Consider the following 18,228-nt stretch of genomic DNA (forward strand, 5'->3'; position numbering starts at 1 on the left):
GCACCGGTGAAATACACACTTTGCTTCTTTTATCCATTGCTCTAGATTCAGTTCTCTCTCTCTCTCTCTCTCTCTCTCTCTCTCTCTCTCTCTCTCTAATCTGGTAAATATAATAGCATAGATCTTTATTTCCAAGAAAAGTAATAGGTAAATAAGAAATATTTTGAAAAGGAAAAGGTGGCTCAGTAGCTATTTCTGGATGATACTCTTTTCCATTGGTTATGCTTTCTCAAGGTTGAATTGCCCGTTGTAATTCTGATATCTGATGCACTGGCAAATTTCTGAGGATGAGAGTTCAAGATACAAGGATAATTTGACAAAAATTACCAATTAAGTTATAAGTTGGACAAGCAAAGAGAAGTACAAGAAATATATACATCTCTACAATATCCAAAAAAGAAAGAGAACAAAAATGAAGAAAAACAATCCTGGTCTACTGATAAATAATTCTCACTTCACAGGACATGTAAACACCATCTGACATGATAATATCTGACTTGCTGTAAACCTATCATTTGTCGTCGATGCCGCTGAATGTCCTTTTGCTCTGCACCTTGATGCGAGTTTTACAAAGTTCATGAGTTCAAACTTACTTTCAGAAGAGTGTCTAAGGTGGCGATGGAGAAGGCGATGAGGGAGGTTTAAAGTCTGGATACTGCACAAGTAATTTACAAAAAATGTGAGAACAAACATATGATACACAAAAATAATCATCAAAAATTAGTACTTTGAAAGTAGAGAACCTGATAGTACTGATTGCATGCTAACAAATATAGCAGTCATCTACGTTCAGTATTTATAACCAAATCTTTTGTTTCCATTTTGTTGTAAGGAGAAGAATTATACTCTAATCAGTTAACAACTTAACTGTTTAAGACCTATTACATTTACTTATCTTTTCACTTCCTATTTCTTCTTCGGAATTTCAGGTGCATTTGATTAAGTTTTGCTTAATCCAGTGTCATGTTTGACTTGTGAGAGATTACTATCAAGCCACATCAAACATGAAGATGCATATAGCATAAAGTGCTTGACAATAAGAGATGGGATAGAAGAGTGTATGAGTATGCGTTAGGTCGATATTTACATATGGATAAGGAGAAAGAGGTCTTGGTGTTACAGGAAGTGATTCCTTGCCGAGTTCTGCTTTAGGAACTGAATTGACTTCCAGGAGAGGTTCATCTTTGACCTCCTCTTGTACCTCAGCTTTTGCTTCTAGAACAGCATCTGTTTTCTGAACTGGTGTGGAGGAAGTAGAAGCATCTGAAATTTTATTTGCTGGAGCTGGTAGACTCGCCACACTAGAAGATGCAGGTAAAAGAGTCTTTCCTATCATCTAGTGCCAATTAGAAGCATATATCAGTAACAAGGATAGATATACAGATTTATCTTCTTTAACCAACTCATAATAATTTATAAAAGGTAGCATTGCAAATTCAATCTTAAACCATAAAAATGTCACCACCCAAAAGAATTTGAGCTAGTCTTTTTTTTTTTTTTTTCGTTCCTGATTCATAATCATTATATACTACATATACTATTCTCCTGGAAAGGCAGGTTTACAAGCAAATCATTGGTGATCCATCAATGCATAAAATATTGATATGAACTATAAAAATGAAGCCATAACTGTTGTAGTTGGTACTCCATGAGAGATGACAATTAGTGTAGGAAAAGACTACCAAGTTATACGACACAATTACAAGTACATTAGCATGTAAAAATGAGCATATATTTCAGTCTTCCCGGTACCCATTTCAATTGCCTCATCTATATTTGTTCAACACACATGAAGTCACTGGAAATTGGATTGCAAACATGCACGCTATAGAATCATTTAGAGAGCTTATTTTATAAATACCAGACTCAGATCTGCATTTTGCTAGTCTGACTAATTTAATTAAGCAATGATTCCTAACTTGTGAGAAGAGATTTACCTTTATCTCATCAACGAGCTCTTTAGGAGCAACCTTGGTGTTCAAAAACTCATCAACTTGTTGAAGAGTTACCTTACGGTCCTGTCAGCAAATTAATCAGAAGTACAAAATCTCCAATTCAGATCTGTTGCTCACCATAAGTTACTAAATAGTATTCATAATTTCATTAGTACTGGCCATGAAACAGAATGTTTAGTTCCCCAAGTATCAGATACTAACTTCAGCAAACAATAGTTTCTTGGTGACAAGCTGGATTATAGCAGCAGAACCTAAAAGCTGGAGTACCGTCTCCGTCTGCATCATGATATCAAATGTGGAATAAATCCTCCGGCAGTTAAAGCTGGTTCATGTTATATGAAGTAGGAAACAACCACCTACCTCTGTAAATGCAAAAATTCCTAATCCAGTTGCAGCTGCTAGTCCAAGAGAAACAGGTAAACCATTGGAACCATCCTGCCCATAAGTGAACTCGTCACCTACTAGGTGGTATTGATAAACTAAAAGAATACACTAGCGACAATTCATCCTAAAGTTCCATAGTTTTGAGTTATAAGTTCCACAGTATACTAAAAAAATATCTGGAAGACAAGAGAAGCTCTAATGCAGAAAATCAACTCACTCCAAGTGCACTAGCAACTGCATCCTTTAAATCACTGAAGTTGATGTTCAGTCCTTTCTTAGGTGGTGACCAAGGAAGTCCACTGTTCTGCAATGAGGTAATTGAAATGCAAGAGTTCAGAGGTCATTTATAGAATAAGATGACAGTTACATAGTAAATACAGCAAAAGAGAACAAGATAAGGACCATCCATCCTTGAGTTCCCTCTACACCATCCTTAATTGCAAAAGCAGCTTTAAAACCATAAGCAGTAACCAGCTCAGCAACAAATTCAGAGTTCCCATCAAACCTGATTTCCATCATAGTCATCAAAAGATTACCCATGAAGGACCAATATACAGAACAGTTACATGTCCAAAAATAAAAAAAAAGTTTCTGCAGAGTAAAGGTTAAAATAAAACAAGTAGGACTGAATTAGTGTGTTTAGAAACTAGATTTGAAACCGAAATGAGTAAAAATGCATACAAGTAGGACTTATCTACTGCGGTTTTAGAAAGTTTATATCTGTATATAACAAACATGAAAGTTTATTTGCTCAACTAAAATAAAAACAATAGAGGTTCAATATATTACAATATATGATAATGTCAATATAAGCTACTACTTTGCAATTGACGAGTAATTTAGGAATTTTCTTAGCGGTGAATAAACTTCTGCTGAATCTGGTGATGAGTTGCAAAATAGAGTAGCATGAAAAAGATTGTATTATTTTATGCCGTTATGCAGTTGTAGCAAGTTATTCATAGTTAATGAGGGTATTACTGTGCAATTACATTGCATACTCCCTTCCTTACTTCAAGAGTATAACGAGTAAAATTAGGCTCTGATTTTAGTTTCCAAGTTAATCTAGCTCCTCTAGGTAGTAGGTGACTTCGCTAATAAAGCAACGTGAGCTAGCAACAGTGTAACATAAAACAATATCTCCAATTATGTAGGTTAGCTCCATATCTAAGTACGATATATTAGTTAGGCCAGGTGTATGATAATAGGCATAAGGCTCTAGTTAGCTCAAAAATAAATTTAACCTGGATTTTTCCAACCATTCTCCGACACAGTAACTACTTCCATGATTTTGACCTAGTTGTAGTGTATTTACAGCACGTATCAACAGAAATAATGAATCAGAAAGGCCAGGTACGTTAGACAAATGATAGAGAGATGATAGAAATGGACAAGATTCTCCATCCTCAAACAAAGATCAAAATAAAAGATCATTAAGGAGGTTTTAGACAAAGGAGTAGCACGTCAGATGTACTCTTTACATGGAGAATGTCTACTCTTCTTGAGATGATGGTACTGCACAGGTTGAGGTGAGCCAGTGCCAAGCAAGAAAGCTTATGGCAATTCAACAGTACGGCTATGCCACATCTAAAAGAATTATGCATCCAAGCAGACTCATTGCCTTACCTACTAGCAGCAAAACAAATTGAATCACTTAAAACTCACTTGTCGAGAATGAACAATGTCGTGCTCCCTGGGTCCTTAAATTTCAAAGCAAGCTTCTTCAAGAACTTTTGATTGTCATCTCCTCTATAAGAAACCGACACAGCCTTCTTCTTCAATCCACGAATATCTGGGCTCCCCACGTCCTTAAACTCCCTCCCTTCTCTTATATCAAGCAACTGAGCGCCGGCATCCTCGGCCAACATGGAGTAGGCATTCTTCGCAGACTTAACGCCCCAAGGCTTCGGCTTTGGCAAAATTTGCAACAGAACTAGCGGCACTGCAAGCACCGCCACCCCGCCGCCAATGACGAGAGGATTCTCCGAGGTGAATTTCAAGAACCCATCAAGGATTTCACCTATGTCGAAATCTAGGGAACCACTAAAGGAGGAATCAGAGTTTATACTCTGCCCTAGGGCTTCCTCATAGGTCAGTGCCCTGGCTAAGCCGCCATTACCGAGAGCTAAGGAGAGTGCCGCCAAACCGTGACCGAAGCTTTTGGGTACTAGCTTTCTCAAGCTTGGGAGCTGGTCATCGGAAGAGGAAGTCTTTGGAAAGCTTAAAGGAATGATCTTTCTGGGTTCTGGTCTCTTCTCAGAGGAGGAGGTAGTCTTGAGAAGCGAGACCGGTGTCAGCCCAGCCGCGCTGAGGACCTCCATGGCATAATTCCGGCCTGCTTCCGAGGTTCTCCGGGAGAAATGCGAACTTGACACTCAAGAATTCAACGGGATCGCGTTGGTTTCCATCGAATTTGGAGGATTTTTCGTGGTTTTCGTCTTCAGTGGGAGAAGAGGGGCAGTGGAGAAGAATCCGTGCCTTAGCTTTTCGAGAACGTTAAAATTCTGGATGGGGAGAGTGGTAGCCAATGGGAGATTGCCATGTAGGAGTTGAAGATGAGATCGCGAGATTTCTCCGCACAGTTTTTTTATGCGGATAGAAATAGCCGAGTTTTTCTTTTTAATTTTTGGTGGGTTATTAAGAGTGTTTTTAGAGATGCGGAAAATATATAATTTTAAATTACCACTAGAATGTTCAGATGGATTAAATAAAAATAGATTTATTAAACCGATATAGATCTAAATTTAGATCAGATTACAATGGATACGGATACAACATACATCATATTATTATAATACAGATGAAATCTTAATCGAATACAAATCTAATCTTTAATAAAATATTAGGAGATATGGGAGATTTACTATGTTTTGCTTTTTTGTTAAAAAATATTCTTGTCCTATTCAACAAAAAATGCATTATTGGTGAAGATTAAAACAAGAGAATTATATAAATTACTGGATAGGTCAGTTTCTTTTATATAGAACGATAAACTAGTTAACTAATTTTTCAACTCATCTGGCCTTATATATTTAAGTTTCGAAGTGATTAGATACGTGATTATCACATCAACAAATAATACCATAATATTATCTCTGATGGGTTCTACAAATTACATGATGGACGGCTATGATTGTACTATGCCTTTATCAACTTGCGTGTTGGGCTGTCAGAGGAAGCCCAGGTTTGATAAGGCTCAACTAAACTCGACTTGTATCTAAAACGAGTCAAACCTCGATCAATTGGATCAAGCTCGATGTATATAATAAATAAGATTGAACTTGGTTACATATTTGATTTGATTTTATAAAGTGGCATGTATGCCATTCACACTTTAATTCAGCTAGAATTAGGCTTAATATAATATAAATTTAAATTTATTTATTAAATATCATGCCTATTTGCATGTATTAGCTTTGAAATCTTTTAAAATTTTTTTTGTTAGACATGAATCATTGTCAGTACGACAACAACGACAAAAAAAAAAAGGTTAATCTTAACTATTATGAGCCGATTAAATGTGACATTGCAAATGATGAGAAACATTATACACTCCATTGAATGCTTTGCTTGCATAGATTAATGCAGACCAAAAACAAATAGTAACTTATTGGCTCACACGTAGGAAGTGACCTTTAATAAATCAATGAAGACTTGTGAGCCCACTTATATATAGCTGCTATATACTAGATCTTACACTAAAGTGCTTGACAACATGAGTATCCAAGTCAAATAAGCTAAGAGAGCCACACAGAAAGTCACACTATCAGATAATACAAGACCTCCTAAGTTTTTCTAAGTGCTACGCTTGCTAACTTCAAAGCCTATGATAGAATAATAGCATGTGGCTTATTTTTATTCATTTGACCAGATACATCTCATGTAGTCATGCAAGCTCTTGGTTCTTCTCCACCACCCTCACTTCCTTGGCTGCCCTAAGTTTGGCTGCCTGTAAGATTAAGATTTTGTGACAAGTTCATCATATGGATCGATCAACAAAATAAGTAACAAATACAGCCAAGATATAGAGTATACCTGCTCATGGGTCATTTCGACGGCGAAGCCGTCGACGATGGCCAAAGAAGATCTCTTCTTGTAGGTGTTGGGCGTGAAAAGCTCCTCGAGCAATCGGTCATGCTTGCAGTTAAGGTAGGCATCAAGAGCCTCGCCACCTTTCTTTGATCTACGACGGGAAGAGAGTTATAATGTAAGAGGATATAGAAGACGGAATGAACAATGCTAATAAGAGATCTAAGGAATGCATATAGATAGACGTTAATTGTTGCTGACCGATCTCCTCGCAGGCGCTCGTACTCGGGATCAAAGTTCATGAAGACGAAGTATACTTCCGTTTTCGGCTTTGCCATGATCACACCTTCAGCAGTTCTCCTGTGTTTGAAGAACAAGTGCTTGGTTTTAGATTATTGTCTCTTGCTACTTATACTAATAGAGGATAGTGATATAGAAGTTTGTCAACAATGAAAAATAAAATAAAGTATATTCCAAAAAGTTGATATATAATGCATTTAAGTTATTATTGTCCTCTAAGGCTCTAACAATTGGTATAGAGTCAGAGTCACAGTTCCGGCGTACAATAGTAGATCTCTGACTTATTATTCAAATGAGCGTGTCTGTTTGGATAGGAGTGCTAAATTTCTAGTAGGAATTTCAAACTCTTGCTTTGGAGTTCGCGAAGATTTGTTTTCTTTTGTCGAATAATAAAGATTGGGAATATTAAAAGGACGGAAATGGTCAAAAGTTTGAGCAAATTTCTGCGCCTGGGATCCAAATGGAATGATCTCAAAGATGGAGGCCCCGGATAATGATAATAGTTGGTTCCAAGCACGCGGATTGTAGTGCAGGAGAACGTGGGCTTTTAGTCCTCTTTTGGGGGCCCTTCGCCTTTAACATACAGTGAGAAAGGAAAGGGTCAAACTCATGCAACATTTGATCCTCTACAACCCCATCTTAATTATATAGGAACTTCCTACAGTCTGCATAACCTAATTAATTTGCAAAGTTCTCTCTCTCTCGCTTTCTTTTCTCTTCTCTTCGACTAAGTTCAAACTCTGATGTACGTGACCGTGTTGAAGGATCGATGAAAGTTTGTAGATATTTCCTACAACTTGGTCTGTGCATGGGGGGGAATGGAGAGAGAGAGAGAGAGAGAGAGAGAAAAGTATGACTTCCTTGAAGGTTCCAAGCCTCAACTGATGTCCAGAGTGCAAGAATTATACGTGTCGTCTTATTAAATCCAGAGGCCCACACTATGTGGGTAGATGGACCACCAGTCCACCACTCATGTATGGCTTCTTTCTTCTCTAGTATGAGAATGCTATGATAAGCCTATTGTTGTGGTGAACTGTTGATATATAAATTTGATTTCCTTCACTCCTTATCTCAAGCTTTCTTCTATGCCTTAATATATAGAATAGTGCAAGTATAGCACTAAAACTCTAGCATACGTACTGGAGGGAAGTATGGCTAATTTAGCATATAAGCTAGTTGAGAGAGAGAGAGAGAGATGATGATGATGATGATGATGATGATGATGATGATGATGATGATATTTTGGTAAATGGGTCCATGCAAACATTGTTCAAGTCAACAACAAAGTAACAAGCACATGTAGATAGATGCAGACTCAAGTCAACAAAGTAAAGCTATGGGAAGGAGATGAGGCAAAGATCCAGTTAATTCACACTCATAGTCGACCACGTGGATGAAATGATTGGGGGTGGAGAGCTATACCCGAGTTTTTTTTTTACCAATATAATTCAGCTCATCCAGTGAGTTTCAAAATTATTTATAGAGCAGGTGAGTTGATGTCAATTACATGTGTAGAAATATTGTTGGTTGAGTCAATTATTTTATTTAATATAAATCACTTTCTCAACAAGCAAGTGCGTGTACTCACAGATGAAAGAGTATTATATATATATATATATATATATATAATGTACTAAATAGTTTAGCAATTTAGCTTTTGTCTCTTTCAGTCTGTCAAAAATAAGGGTAGCAAATAATTGCTCACTGTGTTAAACCATTCTCGTTGTTTAAAATCGTTATTTCAAAAAGTTATTCTATTTTATATATCTTAGTAGCACTCACGTGAACTAGAAATCACATACTCATATAAATAAGTTTATAAATCACTTATAATATTTGGTGTGCAGACCGATATTGATACCAAAAAAAAAAAAACACTATGCCAAACCGTACCTTAAAAGATGAGTTGCACGCTTGTACTTGTGGCATTTCTAGTGGATTACCAGTCTATGGTGGGTTTAGAGAACTTCAATTTCTGGAGGTGTGCTTTTAAAAGAAGAAACTTCATAGTTTGGAGCTGTATGAAAGCAACTAGATGTACATACTATCACGACTATATTTAAATGGCATATGAAACAATTTAGTTGTAGTAAAAGAGGAAAACCTTCCAAGATTAAAACCATATAAATCTTAAATAGCCAACATATTTTTGAGCTCGATGTGACGCCGATTCCACGGCACTCCGGGTGGTTCAAGATATACCATAGGAATTATAACCAGTCATGCTCTTTTTATATCTCACCATGTAATAAGATTCCAGTCATCAACTGGATATCAAAGTACCTCTAGATTGCTATCCACAATGGAGCAACCTCTGGCTAGCTATTACTATAGAGAATCTCTACTCAAGTATACATGGGGTTAAAGTATTGGCCTTATCTACTCTTTTGTCATCAGTGGAATAAAGGTCAATAGGAACTAGGGCTTGATGTGGAAGAACAGATACCACAAGATCAGGGAATTCCTTCTCTTTTAGGAGGATAAACACTACCTAGGTATATAGAAAGAGATTATCGTCAAAGTCCAAAAAATATGTCCAGCGGAAAGTAACTCATATCTACCGATGCAATCACTGTCTCAATTTGTAGCTCTAGTGGCCTTTCAAATGCATTTAGTTTTTTAATTTAGTATATAAAATTTAACGTATATATTTTTTTTTATAATCGATACACATTTTGTTATAAAAAATACACATAATTTATATATATAATATACACTAACATATATTATTATAATAAAAAAATTAAATATAATTAAATTGCAAAAGTTCCGCTACAATTGGGGGCTAGACTAAGCACGATCTCATACCTATCTTAAACCCATCAGAATACAACTGAGAATATAACACAGAGAACCCTAACAAAGAGGACATTGTATGACACGCTGACAATGTAACAATAGCTCATATAACCAAACCATGTATGAATGCAACTGCTACTGTTAACATCAGAAGAATAGCAAGCAAACAAGTTACAAGTCATCTCCTTCGTCTGTCAGTCATAGATGAAAGTAGGAGTAAGTCATCATCATGCAAGGTGAAGATAGATGTGTGATAAATGCCATTGGGCATGCCCTTGTCACCTTTATCTAGTAGAGAAGAGTACGCTGCATGACAAATGCCACCACGGCCCACCCCTGCGACGACCGGGGTGCTAAAATCTACTAGAAATGTCCAAGATCAATCTAAACCATATTGAAAAATCAAGGTTGATATTTTGCATATGCAAGGGAAAATAAGACAGTGATAATTTATTGTCACTGCTAACTAAGACGAATTCCTTCATAACTGAGAAGATACATACCTTACAAAAAAGGAAGAAAAAATAACTGTTGTCTGAAAAGTCTCACTGTATCAAAATAGAAATAGATAATCAAATATATACAATGCCTACAAAATGGAAGCAAAGTTTTCTGAAGGCAATAGTCTTTCTCTGAATACTTTCATCTCCACTGCAACCATTGTGTAGCTGCAACGGGTTCAGGTAAATAACCATCACCACCAAAAGCATGCCACACTAATTTAGGACAGGGTCTACACAGAAACATAAGGTCACAAAGTCCAGGGAAATAAAGGAAGAGGAAACTGAAGAATCACATAGGGTTAAAGGATCACGAGGGAAATACAGTTCTTGCGCTAAAGAGGCAATAGAAAATAGTATTATTTTTTAGCGATTAAGGAGAGGAAGTAAGTGAAAGCAAGGAGAGGATAGAAAAGCAAGCATATGACAAGGGAAGAGGGAGGGAGAGCTAACAATGATATACTGCAATTACCCCAAAACTTTCTTATAGCCTGACTTTTTTTACTTTGGCTTCATGTCTGGATTATATGGAAATGAATTACAGGTGAATGGGCTCTGTTCGATCCTGAACAGCTAGACGCTCCGATACATCAGCCAGAGACTTGAGATTGCACCTGATCAAGGCCTCAACAAAGAAGCATGTCTCATCTTTGGTGTTCCCATCTGGCACATCTACCACAAAAGACTCTATCACCAGCGTGCCAGGTCTTCCTTCAATGCTCTCAGGATGGACAGTTATGATGGATGAGTAGTTCTGGAAAATGGAATTCAATGTATCAGAGAAGAATATAAGCTTTATGCACGAATGCAGAGAAACAGGATAGTTCACACACTTGATGCTTCAATAAGGTCACTATGCAATCAACTTGACTCCACTATAAATTTGGGGGGAATTGGGAGAGTTTTGGCTGATTGCTTTGTTGTGCAGCTGATTACCTTCTCTCTTCGTAAGAGACCCTTCCTATCCACATGCACTACATGTGCCTATGGCTATATTGAGAACTAAAGTTTCACAAAAGAAGTTGATTGATGATTCATACAGCATACAAATTCATCCAATTGACATAGACAACTCGATAGTTACCAAACATTAGCATGAGTTTACCCTGCCTAATACCTGATTACATTTATCACATAAAACATTATATGTCTGTTGCAGGAAAAGTATAGTTACCAAACACCATCTTTCCATGGTAACCGGCTAAATTGCTTTTCAGCTAGTACCTAAAAAATTGTTTAGACACAAATATTTTGGACACATCGACGTGCATATGTAATTTAGACCTAAACTACTTTTAATGACAGAGTGCAGATAAGGAAAACAAATACAATTACTACAAAGTCTGCGACTTATATTATAATTTGAGGATTTTTAGGTTATCACAATATCCAAAAGAACTAAGTTAGCAATTCTTCTATGAAAAGCAACTGCAGCACTTGAATGCATGCATGTGTAGAACAAAATAATTTCAAGAATGCCCCAATTAATATAAGTGCGACATGCATGGAACAATAGAGTGACAGAATAAATTAGTAAGTAATCAAAATATAGACCAGCGATCAAAAAAGAAAACAAATTTGAACACTATTTGGTCATCAACAAACTAGAGCTTATGGCAATAGCATTACCAAATTGGGGGGAAAAACATTTCCAAATAAAAAAGAGATGTTCGATTACAGAGAGGATTTGGGGATGTTGGGAGGTTGAAGAGAGAGAAGAGGTAGCAGACCTTAAGCCTGTGATCACCTCCAACGATCTTGATGCTAAGGATGTGTTCGTTGTCATCAAGAAGCTCCAGTCTCTCAGTGCTGGTAGTGGCCGGTAATCCCGATTTCACGTTGACTTCCCTCACGGTCCCGATCTCCCCATCTCTCCGCACCACACATCTGCTCACAAAGGGCTTATACTTCTGTGGCTGATCAAAACTCCTCACCAAAGACCAAACCTGAGAAAGAGATCACCAACAAATGTCAAACCTTTCAAAAGTAATCACTTTGATTACCACAAGATACAATTTTTACATGCAATTCGGGGAAGAAAAAAGAAAAGAAAAGATATTTACCAAAATTGATAAGAAAACAAACGAATATTACGATTACGCGCAGGAAATCGGAAGACCAAGAGAACCCACTTTAAGAAAAGTTAAAAAAGAGAGAACCAATTTGAGATTTCGAGCTTACGAGGTGAACTGGAGCTTTGACGTGCTTGAAGAGTGTAGATGTGCACTGGTTCTCCCTGGGCTGGTGCCTGTGAAGCCTCCTCACGTAATCCGTATCCACCGCCCTGCTCCCGCTACTGTTCATCTCGTCCATCAATCTCCAACACGTGTCTATTCCTACCATCGCCCGATCTGCGGCTCTTCCCCTTCCTCCGACTCCGCCGCCGTTCATCTCGACCATCCACTTCTTCTCCGGATAAAGTTATTCCTATTCTCCCTCTTCCCTATTCTCTCTCTCTCTCTCTCTCTCTCTAATTTGCTTCAGACAAATTCCAAAAGCTCCGACTTCTCTCTCTCTTCTCTCTCTCCCCCCCATTACCACGAGAAAACGATATAAAATTTCCACAGGCTCGTCTGCAGATAGGACTGCAGAAACATGGGGGCATTTGGACGTGTCATATCTTGGTCGGCTGAAAGCACCGTACCGAGTACGGAATTTAGTAATTCATGAAACTCGACTTGCAAACAATCCGATCTGATGAAAATTGTGGCGATGGTGGCTCCCACCACCACCGTCTTATCCTTATCTAACCCCTCCTTCCGCCTCGTTCCATTCGCCATCTTCGAGGCAGGATCGCCTGCATCCTGCCAGCACGAAGAGCTACATCCGATCGGGATAATCTGACTTGTCTCTTTGCGGCTTCGTAAGATTGGGATTGGAGAGGATCCGCTCGACGATAGCTCTTCGGTGTCCGGATTCAGAAGTCCTCCGAGACCGGTATGCGATTACTGATGACCCTTTTGGAAACCGTAACGTCGTTTTCATGAGACGGTATAGGGATTGGGGTCCCACGTGTGAATAAAGTCGGGGGGAGTATGCGGTTGGTTGAAATGAATAGCCTGTGACTTTTTCCGTTTCCGTTTCTTATCTTTTCTTTCCCTGGAGATGAATGCCTGCCAATCGAGAGGTTTTCTTTTGTTTGATTGCGGGATTTCGTTTCGACGACTTCTCGGTTTGTACTGCCTACAGATCCAAGATGTCGGCTGTGGCATACTCGTGATTTTGATGGAAATTGAAGGTTTTTTTTAACGTTACGCCTTTTTTTTTCTTTTTTCTTTTTCTGAGAACACAAGCTGTGGCCCGTTTACATTTACATCACTTCATCAACTTGATGAAGCATACAAATTTAACAGATTACAAAGCTCTTGCCTCGTGGGGAGCACGTGTTTAGGCCCCGAACTTGGGAGACCCCTCTCCTGATTAGCCAACAACCCAATTTCTCTTCCTTAATTTGTGGGAGATTTTTATATCTTCAAAGGACTCGTGATTTGATATGCCAAAGACTCATTGTTTATCTACATAGAATTTGGACTAATAGGAATGAGTCGATTTTAATCTTCGCTCTGGGAGACCCTTGTTGGCAAGCTAAGCGACGACTCATGCATACAGTCTGAGTCTCCGTCAACAGCACGGTGACGCTCGGGGTAGGCTCCCACACAATGGCCACTAATGTACCCTCCTTCGACCTGAGCATTGCTCCTGTGCTGCCTATTCTAAGGTTGTGCAGGTACTAGGGAGGTGGTCCCACACCAACTTCCAGCAGAACATGCGCACTTTGGACGCCACCCAAAGCCTCCAGTGGCTTTTTCAACTAGCCTATCTTTCTGAGCTGGGGGCAGGAGGAATGCGTAGATGAAGCTAACAGCCCAGTTTCACCCTTTGGGTGAGGCCACTAAATCCAATTATCATATAAGGTGGCATCACCCGAAGATAGAACCGCAATATCAAAGGCTAGCTCACTTCCCCTCTCCCTGAGAAGTCTATTTGACTGCCAAGTTGTTCCCTCCGTTAGGTCTGCAACCAACAAGTCCTTATTGAGGAGAGAAGGATGGATCACTCTTGGCTATTTGCACTAAGGAATTGGGAAAGTCCACACCCAGAATGCAATGGCTGTCACCTTCGACTCTCAAGTATCTAACTCGCCATACTTGGCCTTAAGAATTCGTACTCATGAAGCCTCCTCCTTGTTTAGCACATTGAAAATTATGTATCGTTTTAAGACTCCTAGGCCACCATCCTCCTTAAGGCAGGTGATTGTCTCGCAGTTAAAAAAAAAAAAAGTGGAGCCCTTTACCCTTTCCTTCTCCCATAAGAACGCTGTAGCCAGCTTAGAGATGGAATTAAGGATGACATCTAGTAGCCATGTACACCCTCAGCCAGTAAGTGGGGATGGAGAGCAATGTGGCGTTGATGAAGGTGAGCTTGTCGCCGTGGAAAGTAACCTGCATTTCCAATCGACGAGTTACTGACGTGCTCGATGAGACCATGGTGCTACCTAACCTTGACCTGATGCCCTGATATCAACATCCCTAGATACGCAAGCAGGAACTTGGCCACTATGAGCCTTGGTTTCCCCCTTAACTGACCACTCAACTCGGAGGTTGGATTATCTAGGTTCACCCATTGGGTTGGAAATTCTAGAGTAGAGCTCAAGACCAATGATCACACACACACACACACACACACACACACACACACACACACTACATTAGCGGTTGTGACCTGGACTGTAAGTACAGCTGACCACTCACTAGCCTACTGGGAACACCATGCGACGTAACGTACCAAGCACGGCCTCCTAACTTACCTTATTGTATTCTTTCTCTATGTCCACCTTCATTATCATCATCAGGTGTAGCTTGTCCATCGTCATCAAGTGCGCCCCTCCTGCACTGCCACAATTAATGTTGCCAGCAATGCTTCGTCTGGCGACAAAGGCCACCTGATTTATAACTTCCAGCTTGCGGAGGAGAGTAGGAGACCCTTTAGCCTTTTAACGGTATATATATATATATAAGCCCCTTTTATTTTGGATAATTTATATAAGAAAAGGTTCAATCGGCCATGCATGGCTTCACCTGCTTTATAACTTCCAGCTGCTTTATATAAGAAAAGGCCACCTGCTTTATAACTTCCAGCTTGCGGAGGAGAGTAGGAGACCCTTTAGCCTTTTAATGGTATATATATATATATAAGGTTCAATCGGCCATGCATGGCTTCACCTTTTGATTTAGATTTTAGAAGCTTCCGGTACTGTGTTAAATAATTAATCAATTCAAAAACTTAAGTCGTTGACTAATAGGCTAATATATATATAATATTTTTTAACATAATTGATCTATTTGATTATTCTTTAATATGATATATCATAAATTATCATGATCATGACCATATGAACAACAAGCATAGAAGTCAAACACCCACTTTGCTAATTAATAATGTTGGTGGAGGCTATTATATCAATATTTTAGAATACTATTTGATATTGGTATGTCCCGTATGTAGAGCTATGTCCATGATAAAAGAAATTATATATATATCTTTAGTGTTTTCTTAATTTCTTGATCATTTGTCTAGTACAGTGTAAATGGTCAATGGAACGTTACTTAATAACCGATTAAGTGGGTTGCTAACCCTCCATGCATGCATCATGCGCATGTGATTGCATGTTTCGAGCACATGAAGGCAGGCCACCATGCAATGCATGCATGCATGAGGTTGCCACTCAACTTTGTGGCATGCAGTACATGGGCTTTTCTAGTTCAATTTTGGCTAGCAATCTCTCTGCAAAATAAACAACTAATTTAGTGCTAAACATCGACCAGTTCTTGGTGTCTAGATTGGTTATGCCTAATAATAAGAAGTTGTATATATATAGCATAACTATCAACAATGTTTATCATGCTTAAAATAAAATTAAAATAATTATTCATTGAGGGTATGCGTAAAATCACACTCTTAAACTTGTATTTGTATATCATCGGCATAAGGACAGATGAGAAAAGGGAGACTGGTTACTACCCAATGAAAAGCCGATCAAAAGTACACGATTAGCCTGCTCATTTAACAAGGAAGGTAAAACTTGAGAGCATAAAATAAAAAAATAAGGCGACAAAGAGCCACCTTGGAGAATGCCACACTAAGGAGAAATCCAACTAGATGAGTGTGCTATTATTAATGAGCAAGGAAAACGTAGGTGGCTCAAGTAGACACCTTGACCCAATCACACCAAACCCGTAATAATCCCATGTTAGCAAGGACAAAATATAAATTTTCATTTAGGTCTGTCATAAGTTCTTCTTCTTTTCAATTAAGGTGTCTAACCTTGCTATTGGGAAGCAGAGAGAGCTAACCCGGATTGGCAAAGGCACAATCAAACCTCACCCATATTCGACCTGGCTCATCCTAATTATTACACCAGGTAAATAGTTTTCCCACAAAACTAAGATCACAGACCCAGCAAAGTCAACAGAATTACAAAAAAAACTTTGGATTGATCACCCAAAACCACATTACAGAAGAACAATTTATCATTTATAGACAACATTGCATTACAATCATTTGAGATAAACCAAGGTAATTAAAGATTATAGAATTTAACTAACTATTGCTTAGAGAGCTTGTTGTTCCTCCGAGTGGTTGCTAGCTTAGACTGCAGAAAACAACCAGAATTTGCTCTCTAAAAAAGTGATATGGTAATAACGTGGGCTATCTACCTGCCGAGACTCAGCCAGCACAGTTTCCTCACCCCATAGAAGTCTTACATGCCACGATTAGTCGAGGGTGCATGGGTTTAAAGAAGGATTAAACATCCTGGATTTTAATAGCAGATCAAGCATCCATCTACATCTATCCATAACTTCTTCTTTTTTCTACTGCTACCTCTAAGTTTCCAAATAATTGTATATATAGATTTAATAAATAAAATATAGAAAACTGAGGGAAATCCTAGCCATCCTCTCCACTCCTGGTGTCCCCCTGGACCGGCCCAGACAGATGCAACGAGGCATTGCCCTTTCCTTTAGAATCCAAGGGAACCTCGTAGGACTGCACATTATCCACCCTTTTGCAATCGATCGGATTCATTTTGGTCGGATTTTGACAGGACGTGGCACGAAAAGTTTTAGATAGTAGTAGCACATTGATTTTTATTTTCTTAAAGAAAAAGAGGAAATATATTAAATTTAGCTACGACCGGAACGAAATGCTTCGTGAGTCAGATATCAAAAACTGAAGTAGCTCAGCCAAAATAACTCTATCCCACGTACACTCGTACCATAGTTGTAACAACTCAGAATTTTAAAACATAAATAAATAAAATAAATAGAAATATACTGTTTAGAATAATGAGGAATTTTACTTTATCTTTTATATTTTAGGATTTTTAGATATATGTTTAAGATATTAGAATCCTCTTATTATATATTTTTTCAGTTATAAAAGGGGGGCATAGAAGTAAACCTAGAAAGATTTTTTAGGGGAGAAATTAGCGTACCAAAAAAAAAGAGAGAGAAAGAGATTATTCTTGGGGGAGATTAGAGAGAAAAAAAAAAGAATATAAAATAGGGGGTTAAAGATTTTATCATACCAAAGAGAAGAAAAGGAAACATAAGACAATCATGGAGCGCTTTGGAATCCGTGCAGATTACGATTAGGATGCAAAAATTAAATTATTTTGGATTGAGCGATCAAAGGCAAGTTCCCACTCATATTTTCTTAAATTTGTATTATATAAAAATATAATTGATGAATTATAAATATATTTATGTTTATTCTTATCTTGTTTAATTTTATAAGATAAAAAATTTACAATATAATGAAGTCAATTATGTGAGAAGTTAAGAAATTCGTTGTTTTAAGGATTTTTAATAAAAAATTAAAAATATTAAGATTTTGTATTTTATAGAAATTTCATATTTATATTTCTTGAAAAAAAATGATTTTATTGTTTATTATTTTTCAGATTTCAAAGTATTTATTTTTATTGCAGAAAATAAGATAGAAATTAGGAATATTTCAATTTATATAGATTTCGGATTCCTGAAAATAATTAATATTTTTTTTTCTAGAAAAATAAGATATAAATTAGAATTACTTCAATTTAAAGGAATTTCTGATTTAAAAAAAATATTTATTATTATATTTTATTTTCAGAAAATAGTAGAGATATTTATGCTAATATATTTTATTTTCTATAAATAAAATATAAGAGATCTTTATTTTTAAAATATGATCAAAAATAAAATATTATTTTTGAGACGTGA

At 37.6% G+C, this 18,228-nt stretch overlaps 3 protein-coding genes across 3 annotated transcripts; all 3 read right to left on the reverse strand.

Annotated features, from left to right (window-relative positions):
• Positions 1-312: 312 nt before the first annotated feature.
• On the reverse strand, positions 313-4,846 carry LOC140799160 (rhodanese-like domain-containing protein 4, chloroplastic). Its single transcript, XM_073153329.1, has 8 exons — positions 4,002-4,846; positions 2,742-2,844; positions 2,557-2,643; positions 2,316-2,390; positions 2,157-2,231; positions 1,938-2,018; positions 1,088-1,336; positions 313-655 (listed from the first exon to the last, which is right to left on the reverse strand). Exons 1-8 carry the CDS (start codon positions 4,655-4,657, stop codon positions 608-610), a joined length of 1,374 nt encoding a protein of 457 aa, XP_073009430.1. The 5' UTR covers positions 4,658-4,846; the 3' UTR covers positions 313-607.
• Positions 4,847-5,965: 1,119 nt separating this feature from the next.
• LOC140798449 (subtilisin-like protease SBT2.5) lies at positions 5,966-8,579 on the reverse strand. The gene is made up of 4 exons (XM_073152284.1): positions 8,559-8,579; positions 6,627-6,725; positions 6,372-6,519; positions 5,966-6,285 (listed from the first exon to the last, which is right to left on the reverse strand). The coding sequence occupies exons 2-4, from the start codon at positions 6,701-6,703 to the stop codon at positions 6,223-6,225; spliced, it is 288 nt and encodes a 95-aa protein (XP_073008385.1). The 5' UTR covers positions 6,704-6,725; positions 8,559-8,579; the 3' UTR covers positions 5,966-6,222.
• Positions 8,580-9,887: 1,308 nt separating this feature from the next.
• LOC140794560 (abscisic acid receptor PYL8-like) lies at positions 9,888-12,539 on the reverse strand. Its single transcript, XM_073146639.1, has 3 exons — positions 12,146-12,539; positions 11,695-11,910; positions 9,888-10,718 (listed from the first exon to the last, which is right to left on the reverse strand). The coding sequence occupies exons 1-3, from the start codon at positions 12,362-12,364 to the stop codon at positions 10,503-10,505; spliced, it is 651 nt and encodes a 216-aa protein (XP_073002740.1). The 5' UTR covers positions 12,365-12,539; the 3' UTR covers positions 9,888-10,502.
• Positions 12,540-18,228: the final 5,689 nt, after the last annotated feature.

The sequence above is a fragment of the Typha latifolia genome, chromosome 1, assembly GCF_019914945.1.
Source record: "Typha latifolia isolate L0001 chromosome 1, TyphaL0001v2, whole genome shotgun sequence".
In the NCBI taxonomy this organism is placed as follows: domain Eukaryota; kingdom Viridiplantae; phylum Streptophyta; class Magnoliopsida; order Poales; family Typhaceae; genus Typha; species Typha latifolia.

What these genes read in the sequence shown, in the direction of transcription:
- LOC140794560 (XM_073146639.1), bottom strand. Translation starts at nt 12,364, where the DNA reads ATGGTCGAGATGAACGGCGGCGGAGTCGGAGGAAGGGGAAGAGCCGCA. An exon ending in TCAAAGCTCCAGTTCACCTC is followed by an intron (nt 11,911 to 12,145) that starts GTAAGCTCGAAA and finishes TCTCTTTCTCAG; the next exon opens with GTTTGGTCTTTGGTGAGGAG. An exon ending in GAGGTGATCACAGGCTTAAG is followed by an intron (nt 10,719 to 11,694) that starts GTCTGCTACCTC and finishes TCCATTTTCCAG; the next exon opens with AACTACTCATCCATCATAAC.
- LOC140799160 (XM_073153329.1), bottom strand. Translation starts at nt 4,657, where the DNA reads ATGGAGGTCCTCAGCGCGGCTGGGCTGACACCGGTCTCGCTTCTCAAG. An exon ending in ACATTGTTCATTCTCGACAA is followed by an intron (nt 2,845 to 4,001) that starts GTGAGTTTTAAG and finishes GATGGAAATCAG; the next exon opens with GTTTGATGGGAACTCTGAAT. An exon ending in AGAAACTATTGTTTGCTGAA is followed by an intron (nt 2,019 to 2,156) that starts GTTAGTATCTGA and finishes ATTTGCTGACAG; the next exon opens with GACCGTAAGGTAACTCTTCA.
- LOC140798449 (XM_073152284.1), bottom strand. Translation starts at nt 6,703, where the DNA reads ATGGCAAAGCCGAAAACGGAAGTATACTTCGTCTTCATGAACTTTGAT. An exon ending in GAGCGCCTGCGAGGAGATCG is followed by an intron (nt 6,520 to 6,626) that starts GTCAGCAACAAT and finishes TTCCCGTCGTAG; the next exon opens with ATCAAAGAAAGGTGGCGAGG. An exon ending in TCGAAATGACCCATGAGCAG is followed by an intron (nt 6,286 to 6,371) that starts GTATACTCTATA and finishes TTAATCTTACAG; the next exon opens with GCAGCCAAACTTAGGGCAGC.